Source organism: Cheilinus undulatus, linkage group 2, assembly GCF_018320785.1.
Source record: "Cheilinus undulatus linkage group 2, ASM1832078v1, whole genome shotgun sequence".
NCBI lineage: Eukaryota > Metazoa > Chordata > Actinopteri > Labriformes > Labridae > Cheilinus > Cheilinus undulatus.
The window spans coordinates 45,620,546-45,641,744 of NC_054866.1; the positions used below are offsets into that span (position 1 = coordinate 45,620,546).

Here is a 21,199-nt window from a genome sequence, read left to right on the forward strand (position 1 = left end):
GCCTTTATTAGCACACAGAATTTAAGTTGAGCCACTGAGAGGGGGCTAAATGAAAACAACAGAAACAGATGATAACTAGAGATGAGCTGATCAGCTCCAATGATTTCTTCTTATCCTAAATGGATCAATTTCACTTAACAAGGGAGAAAAGCTGTTGAAAGTGGCTCATTCTATGACCATAGCATTAACCAGCAGAGCGACTTTTAACAGCTTTTCTCCCTCTTTATGTGAAAATCATCCACGAGATGAAAACAGTGCTTTACTGTTCAGTGACTTGGACTTGGTGACTTGAGTCCATGACTTGGACTTGGTGACTTGAGGCTTGACATGGACACGTGCGCAAAAGACTAGAGACTTGACTCGGACTCGTGATTTGGGACTCCTGCACAATCTTCGGTTTTTAATTTTTCCATTATGATCTCTTGTCCCCCTGTTACTCTTTTCCCCTTTCCTCCCCTTCTGTTTGACGGTTTGTGCATCTTGGCTGCACTCCTCTCTTCCTCATCTTCTTTCATGCTGCATAACATTGACATACAAACGTGATAGTCAAGCACACACCTACTCTGAAATGCACACTAAAACGCTGGTAGTGCAGACTTCAGGCTTCAATCTACTGAGGGCCAAAGTTTCAGAATACCTAAACTCTTTCCTCCTACATTAAAGCTCCTCTCTGACCACGGAGGATCAGCGTCAGCACTGTCTGTGTGTGTGCCCCAGCTGTGTGTGTCTTTGTGTCGCCCGCGTGAGCCACGGGAGTGCGCAAATATTATTTGGTTAATATTCCCTTAATATCATACGTTGATGGGGAACATATTAATGTTAGAATCTCTACATTGCCCCTTATTGATAATGAATGGACATAAAAGACGATAGGAACATTAAAGCTTTAAATATGGTTCATGGAGGCAGAAACGGAGACAGATACGAAGTTGAAACAGATAAATAAGTAACTAAGGAGTCCAGGAGATTTCAGCTGAATAAAGTAAAATTTTGCTTGATTTTTTCCCATATAAAGAAATTTACACAATAAATGATGACAGCAGTTTCTTTAGGAGAATGGAGGGACAAATACTCTGCATAGTCTGTTGAAGATCTGTGTGAGTGAGAATTAGGGCTGAACAATTTGGGAAAATAATGTAATTGCAATTTATTTTACCCAACATTGCGATTGCGATTTAATATTTCTTAAGTTCCTTATCTCACGCATTTCACAACAAAAACAAGCAATAATTCATTCTATACTATAACTGACAATATAAGATTAAAGTAGAGCAGAACAAGTTTTAAAAAATATCTAATTTTGATGATTTATTTACTCATTTTGTAAATTTCATATGAACTGTTGTATTAAAGTAAAGTGGTAATTTTTATATAATTCTCATATTTGATAAGAAAAAACATACAAAAATGAAGAAAATAGGATTTTTTGTACACTATTCTTAAAATATGGCACAAGAATGATTGCATGATATATAATGTATAGCATTGCCGCTGCAAAAAAATGTCTAAACTGGTATTTGACACAAATTTCAGGTTAGAGAAATATTTCACCTACTGCGCTTTGAAAATTGCAGCAGGCCATATTGCGATTTAATCTTATTTGCGATTTATTTCCCAGCCCTAGTGAGAATTAGAAATGCTCATTGATTTTTTAATTTTATTTCAGAATAAACAGTTCGGTAACAGTTAGTGTTTTTGTTTTAGTATAAAATTACAGACATTAAAGAACTATATCTGACAAATAACAAGAACATTTAATCTCCTGTGTCTCAGTGTCTGTCTCCATATGACTCATGTAGTGTTTCATATGTACACAGAGAGAAGCTTTATTAAGACGAGAGCTGATATTGATCATGTTGATGAGGGAAAAAGAGAGAGCATGTGTTTCATCTTAAAGAAGAGGTACATATGATAAATAGCAAATACATTCCCAACAACAGAACTGTGGCTAGTGGAAACACTGAGTGGCTAGTAGCCATTAGTCACAGTGGCTGGTGCGAAAAAAAATTAATGTCAAGCCCTGTTCATATGTAAGTGTACATGCGCACACCACGGTGAGCTGGCCACAGACAATACCCCACCCTGCTGATGGTGATAACACAGTACAGGATTTAAATTCCTCAGGTAGAACAATGCAGTGGTCTAAGCAGACTGGACGTCAGAGGCAGATCATAGAACGCTCAATACGACCATCAGAGACTTTAGACTTGACCTGGACTCGTGACCAAAGACTTGAGACTTGACTTGGATTTGCCACTCAAAGACTTGAGGCTTGACTTGGACTTGCAAAAAATGACTTGCGTACATCTCTGCTGTAAAAACACCTTGCGGAGTGTAGTTTTATTGAAAAGAGTACTCATTTTGAAACAAGAAGCAAGCAGCAGAGATGGGCAGCACATCCGTTCTCGACCTGGAAATGTCAAGTGAGGTCACAACGTTACACAGGTGGGGTAAGAGCACATTGCGGGGGCGTTTTGGTGACAAAACATGCAGCTGATCACAGAGAATAATTGTAGTCTATCACAAGTACGTATCACAAAACATGAATGAGACACAGCAACAAAACCACAGTCTTTAGTTGTAGTTCATGCTAGGAATGCACACTATTATTGGTATGATAATTGTATCGGCAGATATTAGCTTAAAAAGTGAATTAACATGATATTTTGGCTTTAAAAATCAGCTTATATCAGCTGTATATATTGGATATATGAACAAATAAGTTAGTGGAGTTTTAGGTTGGACCAAGGTTTTAGGTTGGATGTACTTGAGCTGAAGTTTTTTCTTTAACAGTCATCATTCCTTACACTTTAAACTGTGACTTAAGGACTTAAGTTTTAGATCTGAACTACATTTAAACATCAATATCAATATTGGCTAAAATTATTTTTAAAATATTGGCATATTGGATATCAGTAAAAATCTAATACCCTGCATCCCTTGTTCATGCTTCCTTGTGTAAGAGTCTTTGACATAACATCCACGATTCCGCTGCAGTGATCAAGTCTGTCATGGCAACTCTGTCCCGGCAGACAATGTGGCAAGAAACACACTATTTTAACTACAGACTACAGATATTAGGACTTTCAATGCAATTTAAGATTGAAAATTATTGCATTTGTTTTATCAATCACATTAATTGCATGCTTTACTGTCCCATTTAGCACATTTTGGTTAAGGCACTGAAATATGGAGCTATTATTGTTACAAAACTATTTGCAAATGTATACAAAGATCTGTTTACAAATCTGCAAATGTGTAGACCAATTTCCAAGTATGGATTTGGTTTATTTTGGTTCAGAAAACTAACTCTTTTTTGCTTAAATTGTCAAAATATTCACAAGCCATCAGATTTGTGTAGAGATCTTTGTACGCATTTGCTAACAGTTTTGCAACAATAGCTCCATACCAAAATGTCTCCTTCCAGCTAGAGTGATGTAAAATTAAAACAAAACTGCACCTTAATGCCTCATTTCACTTGAAAAAAAAATATCAGTCCATAACAAGTTCCTTTTTCTGTGGTTGACTCATCTTCCCTATATCCTTCAACATAAAAGACAAAAGCAAGTCTGCATCCAAGCAGGAAGTCAGTTAGTTCGAGACACTGCAAAACCCCCAAAAAGTATCATTTCAAAATGTGTCAAAAAGCAGATGGATTAGGGGTGGGCGATGCATCAAGTTTACTCAATGTATCACAGCTAGTGCCACGTGAGATGTTTGAAAGGACAATGTCATCACCACTGAGTATAAATTACACAGTTTTGAGCAGTCAACATGCATTTCTATCTGGAGTTTCCCCTCTCTCACTGTCTCCTCACACCTCTCTCACAGCAGAGAGCACACTCCCCTGTCCATTCAGAAAACTCTCATCACGTGCATTTTTGAACCAAAAGGAATGGCAGGAAAGCACGAAAAAGTGGAAAAAGTAAGTAAACAGCCAAAGCAAGTAAGCGAGAGATGGTCGTTTTGAGACGGAGACAGACAATTTGGTTCCAAAGATGCTGAAACAAAGCACGGTAATTTGTAAGCAGTAATGTTTAAAAAAGGCGTAAAAAGTAAGTCTGCACACAGATTCAGCTGGGCCCCTGAAAACCCTGACAACTGGCTCTCCCCAGTTATGATTTATTGATGATAATAGTGTGTTTTATCTGGCAAATTATCTGGAAATCTGGCAAACAGTTACCTCATTTTTGAGCTGGAAAGTGTGCCAAACTTTTCTTGGGTTCTAATGCTGAAAGTATTTATTTGTGACAATTTTTTAACTTCCTTCCCTGCCCAATTTTGCCAATAATATTTGCCATTTCACCATTTTGGCGCCCACTTTTGCCTCGGTTTATCAATTTTTTCCACTTTACAACAATTATGCCACATTTTAACCAGCTGTTAGCACTTCTTCACACCAATGTTGCCACTTAAAACCCATTTCTGCCACTTTTAATCCCATTTCACCACCATTTATGCCCATTTCTTCCACTTTTGAGTTATTTTTTTCTCTTTTAAACCCTTCAACCACTTTTTTCTGCCCATTTTTGCCATTTCTAAACCAATTCTTGCCCCTTTCTGCCTTTTGATGCCTTTTCACCACTTTTTACACCCATATTTAGGACATTTTCATATTTATTTTGCCCATTTTTGGCTAGTTTAGACATTTCTGCCACTTTCTGCCAATTTTTCTGCCTTAGGCTGGCCACACACTTGATGATTTTTAAATCTTAAACAATTTTTAAACGTGGGAGACCACAGATATAAGGACAATTTCAAACAATTTTTCATCTTTAATTGTCTGCACACACACACTAAACAAGTCAGCCAGACTGTCAGATAACTGGAGACCAAACACCTGCCGACCTGCCAGCGACCTTGTGTGATCACGTGACTTCAGAAAAACAAACTTTGCTGTCTGTCGATATATATCCTCTTGCTGTCCCTCCACAACAGGCTGTACTGGCATGAATTACAGTTGTAGCAGAAATCATAAAACAAGGGAAAGACTCAGGGTGAAAATCCTGGCTGGAATGAAGCTAAAGTTGTGTTTATGGTTATGAGCGTTGAAAATACATATGATCCAGCTCATAACGCTGCCCCGTCTGCTTGCTTTCATTGGTTGTTGTGGGTACTCCGTCAGAGAGCACTACAACCTAGAATCGATTCAGGGTCTGGGAGGCTACGATGCGATTTGGAGCAGCAAAATAATCATGTTGACACCACACAAATGCAGACTATTTAGAAGAATAGTTGTTTGTGACAGGCGCCATTCATGATACGCCCCCACGTCAGGGGAGGCCCCTCAGATCGGGCTTGAAATCCTGTAGTGTGTGGCCGGCCTTAGTTAACCAATTCCTGCCAGGTTAAACCAATTTCATCCATTTTTTTAATCCGATTTACACCCTGTTCCACCCATTTTTACCACTCTAAGCCCATTTCTGCTGCTTTTTAATTCCATTCAACATCTTTTCTGCCACTTTCTACCACTTTAAAGCCAATATTACCACTACTAACCTTTTTTAACCACTTTTTATGCCTGTTTTTCTAACTTTAACCCATTTTGGCAACTGTTTGCCTTTTTTTTTCCATTTTTACCCCATTTTAACTACTTTTAAAATCTGACTTCCCCACCTTTTCCAACAGTATGTTTTCACCCATTTTAATTCAGTTATTAAGAAAAAGGATTTACATCTTTAAGAAGGCTGGATTCTATGGCACAAATGAATAATAAAAGATAGTGGTTGCTGAGTGTTTTCTATTCAGGTAAAGAAATAAAATATGGTTATGGCAGCTTAACTTTACATTGTATAATGATTTTACTGACTCCATTATGGCTTTTCCACTCTGGCTTTTGGCCGCGCAGAGCCAAACCAAGCCGCGCTGATTTGCATTTCCATCACCAGTTTGGCCGCGGCGAGCCACTGGGGCTAGTAAATCATGTCATTCTCACTGCCCAATCCAAAAATATGATTTTGTTCATTTTCTGCTCTTTAGAGACCCACAAATCAATAATAAGGAGACTGTTATTTAACTTAAACACAGGAAAATTCTCTCATTTGATAGTAAGTGTGAACTATTGTTTGTTTACTGATCGCGGACAGAGAGAGAGAGAGGAAAAGAGAGACGGGGAGAGAGAATGTAAGAAGAGCAGCTTGCAGCACTGTCATAGTTTAATTTTTTTGCTTTAAAACCATGTAAAGTCATTCAGACCAGAAAGTGTAGCAAGATTGAGGAGGGCTTAAAACACTGCATCATCAGCTCTAGATGTGCCCTCAAACGGGTAGCTTGGTTGTGGTGGAAAAGCAAGCCCCCTGCTGCGCTGGGCTGCTGTGCCGAGTCAAGCCGCGCCGCGCCATGTAATGGAAAAGTCCCACATGGGCCCCCAGTTTGGCTGGGCCCCAGAAAGCTCTCCCCTTTATCCCCCCTTGGGGACAGCCTTGTGTGCACATGACTAGACCTGGATCTTCATGGCTGTGTTCAGCCAACTACAGGTACAGTGGGGGTCCCTGATCTCTGGCACCTTTATCTTGGGGGTCTCAAGCTGAAAAAGTTGAGAACTACTGAATCAGAGGAGATTTCAAAATACCATTTATATTGTGCAATAAAGCCTGAAAATATTGTGATATTAATTTTAGGCTATAACACCCAGCTCTAAGATTATTATGAATAACTATAAAAATCCAGAGATGAAAAAGGATTAAACATTTTATTTTTTAGACAACCCTTATAATTATGGTTTTCTGAATGCATAAACTACCAACCATCAGTGAATACAAACACCTCTAAAAAATCTGCAGGGTCATTTTCCAAAGGAGCTGCAGAACCAAAACGTGATTTCAAATCAAAATAAACTGTCAGTATCCTCAATGACTGTCACATATTTAGAGTCCTCATAAATAACTAAAGCAGAATTTCTAGGATCATTTTCCTAACAAGTTTCTGACTTGGAGGCACAAAACTACCAAACAGTACACACATCAGATGATCTTGGCTAACCGCATGCATAAAAGGTTGAATGTACAGCAAGGAAGAAGGTATGTTGTGACAATTCAGAGAGAAAGACAGTGGAGGGAGGGCTGCTACCTCTATACAGAGCAGCAGTATGAAAGAGCTGATCTCTCTTCTTCAGTGAACGTGTCCGTGGTTTATGCTGACAAAAAAGGCAGTTATCGAGCTTCATCTGCTACATGTTCAGACTTTTTGTCTGCCTCTCTACAGGAGTCAAGGTTTGGTGGCAGAATCATTTGATGTAAAGAAGAAAAGGCAGGTTTGAAAGAGAGAGAGAGTGTATAGTGCTATTTGTGAGCATGTGCTTTTGCGTGTGGGAAGGTAGGAGGTCAAATGAAGGGAGAAGATTTCCCTCGAAACGATCCACCCTAGCTTTTATTCTCTTCCTCTTTCAGCTCGTCGTTCTTTGTGTTTGAACCACACCTCCCCCTCTGTGTGTCAAGGTGTGTGTGTTTAAAGAGATGGCTTAAGTCATGTACAGGAAGCCCAGTTGAGTGTCATAAAATCATATTAATGCCACCTACAGTCTAACTCTCGTGGTCACATGAGCGCTGGAAACATGCAAATCAAACACTTTGTATTTAACCGCATCAGAACCACACAGAGAGAAATGTTCCAAGTCTTCCCTCCTACTCACTGTCTCCTGCTTTAATAACAACCTCTTAGTTTTCACAACCTCCTGACCTGGCTCCCTCTCTGAGCTCTACAGAAAGCAAAGATGCTTTTTCTGAGACACGTCACTGCAGCGCGGGCACAGCACACACTATCAAAAAGCAGAGGGGAAATTCTGGCGCTTCACTGAAAGGTCAGGGCATTTCAGAAGGAGAGAAAACAAGTTCTTCTGTCCTCTCAGTCCTTACATTCACTTCCTGCTGTGGAGGAGGTGAACACACGTAATCTGGTATTTCAGGTTGAGATTGGGCTGATATGAAGAGAAAGGAAGTGAACTTCTGCATATTTAGAACAGAAACAGACCACGTGTATGTCTCTGATGCTGACACAGTTTCCTCTGAGTGCCTCACCTCCTTTGGCATCTGTCTCCACAGCTGGGGGAATGGCATTTCTTGATTCACCGGAGTCGATGGAGACACTCCGCTCCCGCTTTGATTTGGTTTTCAGCATCCCTCCGACGCCGCTCACTGATTGGCTGACGGCCTTCAGTCCAGGGTTGCCTGGGGAGATCTGGTTGGTTTTGACTCCATGGCTCCCGGCGCTGACGCCCTTTGGACCCAGGTGAGCGGCTGCTCCCTGCTGCTGCTGAGCCTGCTGGTTTACAATGGGGATCTGGGATCGGCTGTCACTGCTGACCTGCTTGCCATGATTGGCCAGTTTATTGTCTGTGTGCATTTGATTGGCTGGTGATTGAAGTGGAGGTCTGGGTTGGAGAAAAGCTGTGTCTGTTGGTCAGTGGAGCTCACATCGCTTAAAGCTGACACTGAAGGAAGAAAGAAAAATCAGTCTGAATTTTAGAGTGAAATATTGTGAAAAAGGCTGAAAGTAGGGTTGTCATGACACCAGCTTTTTAAACTTTGAAACCATAAGAGTGAAACCAAATTATATTGATACCTGCTTCATTACCAGGGTGATAAAAGTAGAGTTCCTCGTCACCAATGTTGTGTATTATGTTTACACAAAATAATTTAGTATCTGATTAAACTAAAATTAGTCAACTAATCTTAAATCAAGAAAACACCTAACATACAGTTAAGCACTATTTATCCACAACTTTACAGCGGCAGCTGGTAAACAGTGTGAAGCTAGTCTACAGAATGAGGCTAAAGTTAGCAGTTAAGTGTCTATTTCTCTATTTGGCTACACACCCATATAAATAGTGATTAACAGCCTAGTCTAAAGTGGAAAAAATGCTAAGAGAACGGTCAAATTCATGTCAAGGTCGTTGTGTCAGCAAGCATGATGTGAGCCCGATAAACTGTGTAGAGCGTGGCTAAAATCAGCAGATAGCTTCGCTAGCCTTCGTTCCTCTTTGCAGATTAATATCATGCTTATGTGCTTACTTGTCACCTAGGTTGAGAAATTATATAAGAGTATAACCTTCGACAGCCGACACTCAACTTTATTTTCATTTTCTACTTTAAAAAACTGTCATACTGCACTGCTCCTATGACATGCTAACTGCTTAGCTTCTTTCATAGATTTTTATTTGTATCTTTCTGAATATTTTCATTTTATTCCTTCTTAAACTTTTACCTTTTTTGTAATTTTTCCATGCAACAATAATAACTTTTATTTCTTTCATTGTATTGATAACTTTTATTACTTAATTTTTATTGTCATGGTTTATGATTTTATCCAGTGTCTGTATAATTTTCTGTAAGTCTGTTTCTTTGGGCTACATGCTTTATGTTTGAAAAATACAAATAAAGTTGAGTTTAACCAACTTGTAACTCATGCGCTGGCTGATTTGATATACGAATTTAACTGTTCAACTGGATAACCACACACTTCACTAGTTAGCAGTGCTAGCAGTGTGGGCTTTTCCTGCTCTTTGCATGTAAACATCCGCATACCTGTCACAGCCTATATCAACCTTATCCCCATTTTTGATAACAAAATAGTGCTAAACTGCACTGCTGCTACAAGATGCTACCAGTGCTATCAGTTCACCGCTGTTTACATCAGCTGAAAGAGCATTGTGGCAGCAAGGTGTTAGCCTTTAAGCACAGCTACAGAGGCAACTAAAGGAAGGCAGCTGCATTAAGGTAAGGTATGCACACGATGAGCCAACTAAAATGTTCAGATCCCCAGTTGAAGGAATCACTAGTCGCCCCTTTAGCTGTTCTTAATGACTAGTGCCTCGCTGCCATAATTTAATCCAATGTAAACAACAGTTAACTGATAGCATTGATAGCATCTCATATGAATAACCTGGTTCTTTTTTATGCATTTTTATTTTTCAATAGATTTGTTCCACTCCTACAAACTTGTCTTCAGAATAATTTGTCATAAAGCTTTGGTACTTTTTAAATACTGCAAATCATCAAATTAGCAGATACACTATCATTTAAATCACACAGAATCAAAAATCAATAATTGAGCCAAGCTCAGTTGAAAGAAACCGTTTTTACTTCCCATTTTTGAATCTTCTAATTACCCAGGAAAATAGACAAGTAGCAGTTCAGAGATGCAAAATAAAAGGACAGAGTTTATACATGCATTTTTGGCTGAATCTATGAAAACATTTGTCTGAAAAATCAGTTTATACTTGGCCTGTGCTGAGTGGATCATAAGCAACATGCTTCATTTCTGGTGAAGGCCTTTAAAAACAAACGTTTCAGCCTGTTGACTCACCTCATCTCACCCAGACGCTCAACTGATACACTGCCATGCTGCTCTTAAGGACACTTCACTGACCACACATTGGACCTGGGGGAAACCAACAGAGTAATAACATCAGCAGAGACAGATAACAATCTTTACAGTCAGTGTTATCTGTCAGTGTGTGTGTCCTCAGCCTGTGGGTCAACATCATCTTCGTGAGCAAAGACAAGAAAACAGAGAAGAAGGCACAAGATTGATAAGAGACCAAGGCCGAAGACACGCTGCAGAGGAACTGTTCCTTTAAGAGAAAGAGAGCAAAGAGCAAGTTCATTCTTGGGGAGGGACCTGCAGCTCAGAAGCAGCTCGGCACTGTTTTCAGTCCCTCCCCTTACCAAACACTTTGCAAACCACAAAAACTCCACCACACATTCCACAACACACTCTAAAGCAATACCTGTCTCTCCCTCACTCACAGAGACAGCCTCTCTCTCTGTTTCTCTCTTATTTAAAGCCAAACTGACGAACATTCATTCCCTAAAAGTTTTCATTTAGGCATGAGGATACAACGAAAGGCCTCCAGCTTTTCCCAGCTTCTGTTTATTGTTGATTTTAGCGTGATTTAAGAGAAAGCATGACTAGGTTTAAGCCTCATATCTGAGTCTGGCTTTGTTGGTAAAGGTCAGGAATAAACAAAGCCTCAAACTGAGCGGGATTCTGAGTCAACGTTAAGGTTGGAGAATACTTCCTTGTACGTGGGACTTCATTCTGAGTTCAAGTCCATAGCTGCAAGTGCAAGCTGACGCCCTTTTGACACCACCACCTGCCTGTGTCTGTAACCCCCAGCTTCTGATTTTAACCTTTGCTGCTAGACTGTTTCTCTGTGGCGAAGAATTTCAGCATGGATAGAAAGTGGGGATGGTTGATTTCAAAATCAAAATGTGTAAAAATCAAATATTTAAACTTGTTATATACCAGAGTAACATAAAGATGCTCTGAATAGTAGGGGTGGGAATCACAAGTGGCCCCACGATACAATATTATCACTATACTTATGCCACAATTCATGCGGCACTCCTTGTTAACCCCACGAGTCATGCCAATGTTGTTTTTGCCATGCTTGCATTCCTAATGTCCTTTTCCTGGTGCTGCCATATTGGTTGCAGTAACTCCTGCTGTATGACCGTCGCCTCTGCCAACCTCACTGGACAAAGGGCGCAACAGCATCATTAAGTGGATAGAAATGCCACTGATGCTATTTATCCAGTATCATAGACCTCAATTCATATCAGCAATTAATATGAATAAAATCGATAATTGGTGGAAGATCCGATTCGATATATCACAGTGCAAAATACTGCGATACTATGCTGTATCGATTTTTTGGCTCCACCCCGACTAAATAGAGATGCAGGTGTTATTGGCATCAGCAGATTTAAGTTTAGAAAGCTAAATATCAGATATGAAAATGTCCACTGATATACAACAGATACAATGGCAATACATATTGGCAATATAAATCACATATCAGCCCTAAAGACAGCAAAATGTTCAACTGTACCATCAGATATAGGTGGCTGCCGAGGGCACCACACCAACAAGGGGGCTCACAGTGAGCCCTGAACATTTTGAATGAAGTCACAAATATGAAATATTTACCAAACTGTCTATTACCTCGCGCCTCTCTTGACTCAGCCTCTTTGCACAACACACTCGGTGTTCTTTTCAATAAAAAAGGGCTGTATATCTTGATATCGGTATCTGTATCTGAAATGAGTCTGGAAATATCAGCATATTGGATATCGACAATAATACAACATCATACTCAAACTACAGGTTGGTTAAAACTGTACAAAATTACAGGGATGCACAATATTATCTGCATGATATCAGTATCAGCAGATTTTAGCTTTGAAGTTCCGCAGATACTAACAACTGATATTTTGCCTTTATTTTTGCTGAATGAACAGATCTATGTCAGCTGAAGCCTTTGTCTTTATACATCATTACTCCTTACACTTTAAAGTGTGCTTTGAAGACTGAAATCTATTCATCCTTAAACTTTAAACTGTGTTGTTAAGGACTGAAGTTTTAGGTCTGAGCTACATTTAAATATCGGTATCAGCAGGGCGACCAGATGTCCAGCTTTGTGTGGGATAGTCCCGCATTTTCAATACTTTCACACGTCCTGCAAACTGAGACACTGTCCTGCACTGTGATTGACACACTAGGAAAGCATAAAAATTACATGAGCAAAGGGGGGAGAACAGAATTGTTAGACATCTGGTGAGTTGGGATCTGGTCATCCTAAATATTGGTATCAGCTAAGATCAATCCGTAAATATTGGCACATCAGATATCAGCAACAATACAACACCAAACATCCCCAATATATCAAGGTTGCAGAAATCTAAGAACTACATCTTCTTTTTAACTTCCCTGCTGTTTTGCCAAAAGGTTAAAGGTGTCAGTTTTATTGTTTGTTAGTTTTGGGGACCACTGTTTATAAAATTAAACATTTTTAATCTATAAACTTCTCATGAATGATCAGTGATCTCAAACTACAAGAGAAGACTTATTGATTAATCAAAGCTGACTCTTAATAATTAATCAATCATGCCAATCACTCTGATTTTTTTTTTAAATTACAAAAGAAACAGACTTTTGTTCAAACTGGTGTAAAACTGTCATCTGGCATAAACACAGAGAAAGAGATGACAAGCAATTAAACACAAACAGAAACAACATCAGTATTCTTTTGAAGACCTTGTTTGCTTCCCACAGATTCATCATCATTCATTTCAGTCTGTTTCTAAAGCAGATGATGGTTTCAGATTCTGCTTGTTCATGTAAATAACTCCCCCTCTCCTGAAACTACATAATAAACTTTTAAGGCCATCTGAGGTTAAAGCTTACTCTCTAACCTCAGAGGGGATAACTCACTCAACTTGTGTTAGATGTTATTGACAAAATAAAAACAGGACTTGTTTGAGTCATTTATTTTCAGTTGTTGTTTTTAAGCAGGGAAGAAAACAGACAGAAATAAGAAATTATGTTTGTTGTGTACATATAAGAGAATTAATTTCTAGGACATATGAGTCAACCCTAACTGCTGGTAACAAAAAAAAAAAAACACAGATACCTAATGATAGTCAGTCTTATAGACAGAGAGAACTGTCACAAATATGTTAGCAACATTTGAAAAAGTGGGCAGAACTAATGAGGAACTCTCACTCCAAGCAAATTTCTGTGCTTTATTCATTTTTAAAAATATTAAAATCAGTGATTTCCCAGTATTGCATGTGTAACACTTTTATTGTGTTGTTTCGGTATCAAACAGACAGCAGCATCATTAGATTTTCACAAAGAGCTCCTAAATCAAACTAATTAGCTAAAATCATACTTATCCATTTTGTGGTCAATAAACATAATAAAGTCAGTGGTTCTTACGGTAAACAACATTTCACTGAGCATTGCCTCATATCTATACATCTTTTAAATCAACATAAACTGAAATGGTATACATTTTATCGTCTCTCTATATCTCAAATCCCTACAGGACAGTGGTCATCAACTGGTTGTCTGGGGTCCACATCCAGCCCCCCACATCATCCTAGAACATTATTAAATTAATGAAGTGTTCACCAAAAGAATTTTTTTTTTTTTGAGGATAGTTTCTCATAACTCCCTACAGCTAAAAACAACTCCACCAATTAAAAAAACTCCACCTGGCTGCTATTACTAGCAAATATGCTGCATGTTAAACAGATATTTACCAGTCCATTCTCTATTATAGCTGCAGTTTTCTGTGGCTTCAGGTGTTTTGGGAGTGTATTGTTCCTGCCAAGATTTTTCACTCAGCACGGTAGCGTCAAACCAAGTGATGGACATGACACCTCCAGAAATATGCAGTTGAAATATCTCAATCGTCCCCTAGTGGCTGGCAGCAGTTAAAGGTCACATATTTAACCCTTTGAAGACAAGTGTATGTTGGTCTCAGAGGTCCCCACAACATGTCTTTGAAGTTTATTGCTGAAGAAACACTCCAATATTGGATTTTTGCATGTCTAAAAACCCCTCTGTTTCAGTCCTGCTCAGAATGAGCTGTTTCTGTGTCTGTGGCTTTGAATGGTGATTAGCTGTCTGACTCAATCCTTGACCACACCCCTCTCAGAAAATTGATGTGGCACTCCTGATGTTACAGACACTTTTATCCAAAGTTTAGGACCTGAATGGGATTCGAACCATCAGTCTCTAGGACCATAGTCAGCAGGGTAACCCACTGAGCTATCCAGCATCTTAGCTGGCAGCTGAGAGGATCAGTAGAAGCGGGCAGAACTTTCCTCCAAGTGGTGGAGGGCCAAACAAACCTGGGGGCAGGAGCTTACTCTCCATGTGAGGTCACTAGGTGTAAAATCTTAGAACGGCTTGTTTCAGCACACATTTTCTGAAAGGTGGAGAAAGAGAAGGGGAGAGGGAATGGATTTTTCAGGTACTTGAGGGGATTGTGGACAGGCTAGTGGCACATATTTTTCTTAGGAAAGCCTGAAAAAGTGATTTTTGCATAATATGTCCCCTTCAAGGAACTGATATCACTGTAAGAGGCTAAAAAAAGAAAATAAATAAACAAGAATATGTTAATTAGACCTTTTTTTTAAAAACTATTATTATATTTTATTCAAGAGTTTGACCCTCAAATGCCTGTCAAGGAAAATCTGGCTGTTATACAAATGTAGTTACTGATCCCTGCTATAGGGTTAGCTATTGTTTGGATGTTTTTTTCCAATACTGGTGGTACATCAGTACTTTTTAAAAGTTGCCAGTGCCCTAACCGATATAAAAATGTGTTTTAAAGTGTGCAGCTGAATAAAAATCGCCTTGGTTAAATACATAAATAAATAAACAAATAAATCTCAACGGAACAAATAGGTAAAGGGAAATGGGTGCACTTTATTTACATAGTGTACTTCCTTTGGAGTGAATCTGTCTTGTACTGCGGTATGATATCAGATGTGTTGGTACCAGATTATGATTCTCATCCCTATCTCTAACTGACTGTACAAAACTCTTCTTCTTACCAGCCATGAACGGATGCATCATTTTTGTACTGGCATCTAATTATTATATCAGTAACCTAGCATGCTGGATGGTCTGTCTCACATTGGTTTCACATCCGTCAGGGCAACAGCCCATACATGGTGTTTGGGAAGGGCAGAAACCCTTGAAAAAAATCTCAGCAGGTGATTGGGCAAATATTCTGTCACATTCATTATGGGCTTATCAAAGCAACAACAAAAATAATGTAATACCATGCCAGAGAATAATGGAAACTCAACAGGCAGCCGTTATCATTGTTCACTCTCAGTGGAGCCAGTGGAGAAATTAAATTCTCTGGTCAGGAGAAGAGCAAAAATATATTTTTCGAACAAAAGATTTTTTCTAGATAGAAATGTCTAGTTTTGACAAACTGCTGCTAAGGCTACATCTCAGCTAATCTCTTTACCGACCACCATTGTTTACAGGTTTGCAGTCCACCTGCCCATAGGTACCCCCTCTTTCTCCTCAGATCACGCTGATTGGTCTGGTCATTCTGACTGGGTACAATCGTTTAAGATCGGAGCTTTGTAAGAAGGATTTGCCCAATGACAGATATGGAATCTAGCTAATCCCTCTGCTTTGCAAGGTTACAATATGAGCAGCAGTTCATGTTTATAAACTGAAAGGTGCTCTTTGTATACTAAACTAAAAACCAAATGAGAGATTTTTTAACTGGTCAGAAGAAAACACCTGTTGGACAAACTCTGATACGTAAAGAAGAGAGGAACATCAGTTTCAGAAATCAGCTACGCTGTTATTTTAAATATCGGTACTAGCTCATATATTCCCAATCTGTGCATCACTACTACCGTACCTACTAAAGCTTTCCATACTGAAAGAGTTCTACAGTGTTTGCAAGTTTCAACACGACCACTCCTCACCTAATGCCGGAGAACTATAGCTGTCTAGTCAAAATATCAATCACATTCAGTTCCTAAAACACCTAACTGAGACACTTAGCAGATGCAATGAGGGTCTGATGTAAACATGTCCACTGGTGTCCATTTTTGGCCGATGACACAATCCCAGCAGAGCCAGTCGGGTCAGCTGTCCCGCTCTAACACAACCATCTGCACCGCTCCCTCACCTTGACAGGTAACCGTAAACACAATGCTGTAATTAGTCATTAACTCACACGGGCTGGAGTCAGCACAGAGGAGAGCCTTGTTCTTTAGCTGGGGACTTCATCACTCATTAACTCAAACAGGGACAGTCAGGCATCGCTCTGTTGACAATGTGTGACTCACTCGCTTTGTGCAACTCAAAGTGGAGGCAGCCTAATCATATGCTGGGTCTCTGACCTTCCAGTGGACAGTTAAGGAAAGATAGGCCTATCTAAAGTGAATACCAGCCTGGTGGATATCTGGGACACTCACTGTCATTTCTGCTCCAGTAGATCTGATCACCAAAGTGGCTTGAGGGGAAGGCCTGAGGAAGTTATACAGGTTCAGTATGGACTGTGAAGAACTGTGAAGAAGGTGTATCGTAGGTCTCACTTTAACATTTGTTAACCTTAAGTCAGGCCTTACACTGCCATTATCCCCACTCTTTTCCATGTGTAGGCAGTCTAAATTTATGTAATCAACCCACAAGGACCATTACAGCGACTTCAGAGCAGCTAACGCCTTTCACTGACTGGATACACAGAGTTTTCAGGCTCTATGAAGTAAGAATAAATCAGGTCCTGACTGATTTTTGAGCAGATCCTTTGAATTATAATATTATATAGTGTAATCTAAGTGGGCTTGAATTTCTAAAGGATAAAAGATATTTTTATTATCTCCAAGAATTGTTATATACACAAGCTGCACCATACAATCATCTCACTTAGAAATAAATAAAATACAGGGAATATGAGAAATCAGAAGAAATTGATAAAAAAAAAGGTAGGGACACCCCAATTATATTTTTGCTGCTTATAGGCAAACATCTCCAGCATTTTTTTTTTTTTAAGTAGGCATAAGAACACATTTGTCTATATGGAAAGGGAACAATTTAAGTCATTGTATGAATAGGTGCATCCAAAACTACGTAGGCCAAGAACACCACATGAGTGCTTTCCTTCATCCAGATTGCAGCATTTTCAAAATTCAAGAGGACCATATTTCTCCTGAGTGGGCGTGGCTTCAGCTCATTCCACAGACACGCCCACACCATCCTGGAGCAGATTTCACTGCCTCATTTTTCATGATTTTCAAGATTGATTTTTTAAAAACTTAGAGATGTTTCAGCTGACTGAAATTCGACCCAGGGGTTCATAGCACAGTGACCTGTCATACAACAAACCTAAATAAAAGATTTGTTTTCACTTTACAGGGTCTTTAACTTAGAATATGTCATAATACCAGTTTAATACACTTTTTTTGCAGCAGCAGCAGCTGTGATTTAATGCACATTATGTAAACATTTTTTTTTTCCTTTTTGTGTTTTATGTACATTTTTCTTTATCAAAACAAGTGGCATAAAATGATAAATCTTTAAAATCTGACAATAATGAGCAGTTGTCATTAAGTCAGAGTACCCCTACTTTAAAAAATGGTGGCAAAAAATAAAAATCACACCGAGTTATTTAAAAGGCAACTAGCAGTCCGGACAAAGGAGTTTATCTGCATGGAGGTAGCATCTACAGCCAGAAAAAAACATCACAAATTCTTTAAATAGCAAGTAAATTAGTTCATTCAGAATTGATTGGATATTCTCAATTTGAACATGCTTGTCTAGTGGAGACTAGACTAAAACATTAAAAACATATCCAACCTAACAAAAACTATCTGTAAAGCTCCATTTTTGACAACAAAATTATTTTATTTTGGAAGTTTCTGAATCAAATTTGTGTTCAAACATCTGGAGAAACCTTAAACCCTTTTTAATCTATTGCTGCAAACAGGAGAAGCTACCCTGATTAAAATAAACTGCACACTAAAATTTCAAAACCCTGTTTTCAATCAGACCTGAGTCATGAAGAGGCAGGTTCAAAAATGAAACTGGTGTGCCCTTTATTAACCTATGCAGACAGATGAAAGCTAAATTGGCAGTGTCACTGTTGAGAGTTTGGAGTACTCACATCTTGTATTGAATATTTGTATCTCATTTAGCTCAGTTTGTGATGATTTGTTTGCTCTTTGATTTTTTTTTATTTGATCAGCATCAAAAAAGCTAAATTACATCCATTTCTATCCTCTAAAAAAAGGAAAGAGAAGCACGTGCAGAGAATCAGACCAGTTAAAAACTGCTGAAATGTTTATTTAGCAGCTGTTCTGCTCATTCTGGCATGTATGTTCATCAGCAGCTCTCATTTCCGTTGATAAAAAAGGTGTTGACTAATCAGACACACCTAAAGTGCCAACACTGAGCCTAATTGGTGTCATCTGCTTTCATTACAGCCCAACCTCAGCACCCGCACGTAACAAGTCATTTAACAGGCAAGGTTTAGAAATGATTAGTGCTTAATTATGGTGACATTTGAATGATGGAATTAAATCAAATCAGCCCGGCTGCTATGCAATTAATCTGCAATAAAATCAAGGCTGTAAAATCAGAGTTAATGTCCCCTAAGGGAGGTGTTCCCACTTTCCCTCCTCTTTACCCAGTCAAGCTGTTTCTGCTGAAGCAGGTTTGAATGTTCCTTTTTCAGCTTTGAGTTCAAGTCCACTGGTTGCATCGCTCCATCTGGTCTCACTCATGCAGTTTTTTATTTATGCTGCGACAGCTTCTCAATGGACAGAGAGGTAAATCGCTCACCAACATTTATATATGAAGCTCTGAAATTTCAGTTTGACTCGTTTTAAAGACTTTTAAACCACACTTTTAAGAAGACAAGCAGCAAGAGATTGTTGTATGTTAAAAACATGCTGACACATTTGTGTAAAGTAAAAAGCAGAGTCAATCTTGTTATGGAAAGGTCACTGGCTCCTCTGACAAATGACACAAACCTGATGTGGACTCAGGCTGACTCATCAAGGCTTCATCAAAACTGGCAAACAGCATATGAAGCTTTGAGAAAAATAAACACTCCTTTAAAATGAACACTTGAGTCGGGACTGACTTAAAGATGGACTCAGATGTCCACTGCTCTAAAGACAGCTGGATAAAAAAATAAACTCATAGATGATACAATGTGAAACCAGTTTTGATAAAGGACTGCCAGTAACATACTGGTTTGTTCTTACAAGTGCTGTATGGTAGGTGGTAATTTCTGCAGTGACCAGTAAATGAGAAACACCCCTTATTATCACTGTTTCCTTCCATTTATACATTTTTTCCCCCTTTAACCCATTTGTGCCTCTTTTAACCATTGTATGCCACTTTTGCCAATTTTTGCCACTTTTTAGCCGCTTTACATCATTTTCCAACCATTTATGCCAGTTTTTTGCCTTTCTTAACCCTTTTTGAACCCCTTTTCACCATTTTCTGCCCATTGCAGCTTTTAACCTATTTTTGCCTCCTTTAACTAGGAGTGTAACAGTGTTACAGTTAAGGTTTGATGTAGGGCTGGGTATTGTTAAGAACCTCACGATTCAATTCGATTTTGATTCCTTAGGTAGCAATTCGATTCGATATTGATTTAAAAGCTTCAATGTTGATTCAGTAAGAAGTAAAAATACACAAATAACCTGTTGACGATTTTTTAATAATCATTTTCATGCCCATGTGAGCATATTTGGTAAGTCACCTTACATTTTTGAGCAATAAAACATCTGAAAATAAAAATTTGCACAATAATAACTTATTTGTACATAAAGAGTACAAAAGTAAAAAACATGACAGTTCTGTATAAACACTGAAAAAGTAAAGTGCATGTAAACTTAATATTTCTGTCCTCTTGGAAATTGTGATAAACCTCACATAACATGGTTATGGTTAGTTGTTGTTTGGTCGAGTATGGCCTCCGTCCATACAACGCAAATCACACACACAGCGACCCCCACTGGCCAGGAGGTGAATCGATTCAGAGGATTTGCTGAATCGATATTGAATTGGGGGAGGTAATACTGCGATGCATCGATTAATCGATATTTTTACCCACCCCTATTTTGATGAGAAATATGTCTGAACTGTGAAAAAAGCAAACTAATGTGACTTTATTAACCCATTTTTGCCACTCTGTAACTGATTTTCTCCACTTTTTAACTGCTTTTCACCATTTTTGCCCATTTTTGCAGTTTTATCCCATTTGCCTCTTTTAAATAGGGGAGTGGTGTTTCTATTTCTCCTGAACTGTGATGGTTTTGGGGTAAAGGTTCAGTGCACATAGAAGAATGACGAATATGTCCAAACCACTGAAAAAAAAGCAAACAAATATCGCAAGAGGAACACATTTTTGCCACTCTGTGACCACTTTTCATCACTTTTTGTCAGACAATTTTTGGCACTTTTAAACTGCTTTTCACTGTTTTCCCACCCATTTCCACACATGTTGCCATTCTTGACCAGTTTTTGCAGCTTTTACCCAATTTTGCCTCTTTGAACTAGGGGCGTTGCAGTATTTTTATTCCATCTAAACTGTGATGTTTTGGGAGTTAAGGTTCAGTGCATCTGGTTAAGCGACAAATAGATTTCTAACCAACAATGTAAACAAATGTAAACATGTAAACAAATTTTACATTCTAGTTTTACATTCTAACCATTTTTGTCACTCTGTAACCAGTTATACTTTTTGTCAGACAATTTTTTCAACTTTTAACCAATTTTTGCCACTGTTTAATTACCTTTCACCATTTTCTCCCCATTTTTGGCCCTTCCTTTCCATTCTCAACCCATTTTTGCAGCTTTATCTCATTTTGCCTCTTATAACTAGGGTTGTCAGCGGTGTTGTGGTATTTTTCCTTCCTCC

At 38.8% G+C, this 21,199-nt stretch overlaps 1 protein-coding gene across 4 annotated transcripts in view; it reads right to left on the bottom strand.

Moving 5' to 3' along the window:
* The window catches only part of bcl9l (bcl9 like), a 60,270-nt gene that overhangs the window by 12,665 nt on the left and 26,406 nt on the right, over window positions 1–21,199 (bottom strand). For all 4 annotated transcript variants that reach the window (XM_041804425.1, XM_041804418.1, XM_041804435.1 and 1 more), the window contains 2 exons: window positions 10,303–10,377; window positions 8,016–8,428 (listed from right to left, as the gene is read on the bottom strand). In XM_041804425.1, coding sequence (XP_041660359.1) covers window positions 8,016–8,340 — 325 coding nt within the window. In that variant the 5' untranslated portion in view covers window positions 8,341–8,428; window positions 10,303–10,377. The remainder of the gene's footprint in view (window positions 1–8,015; window positions 8,429–10,302; window positions 10,378–21,199) is intronic.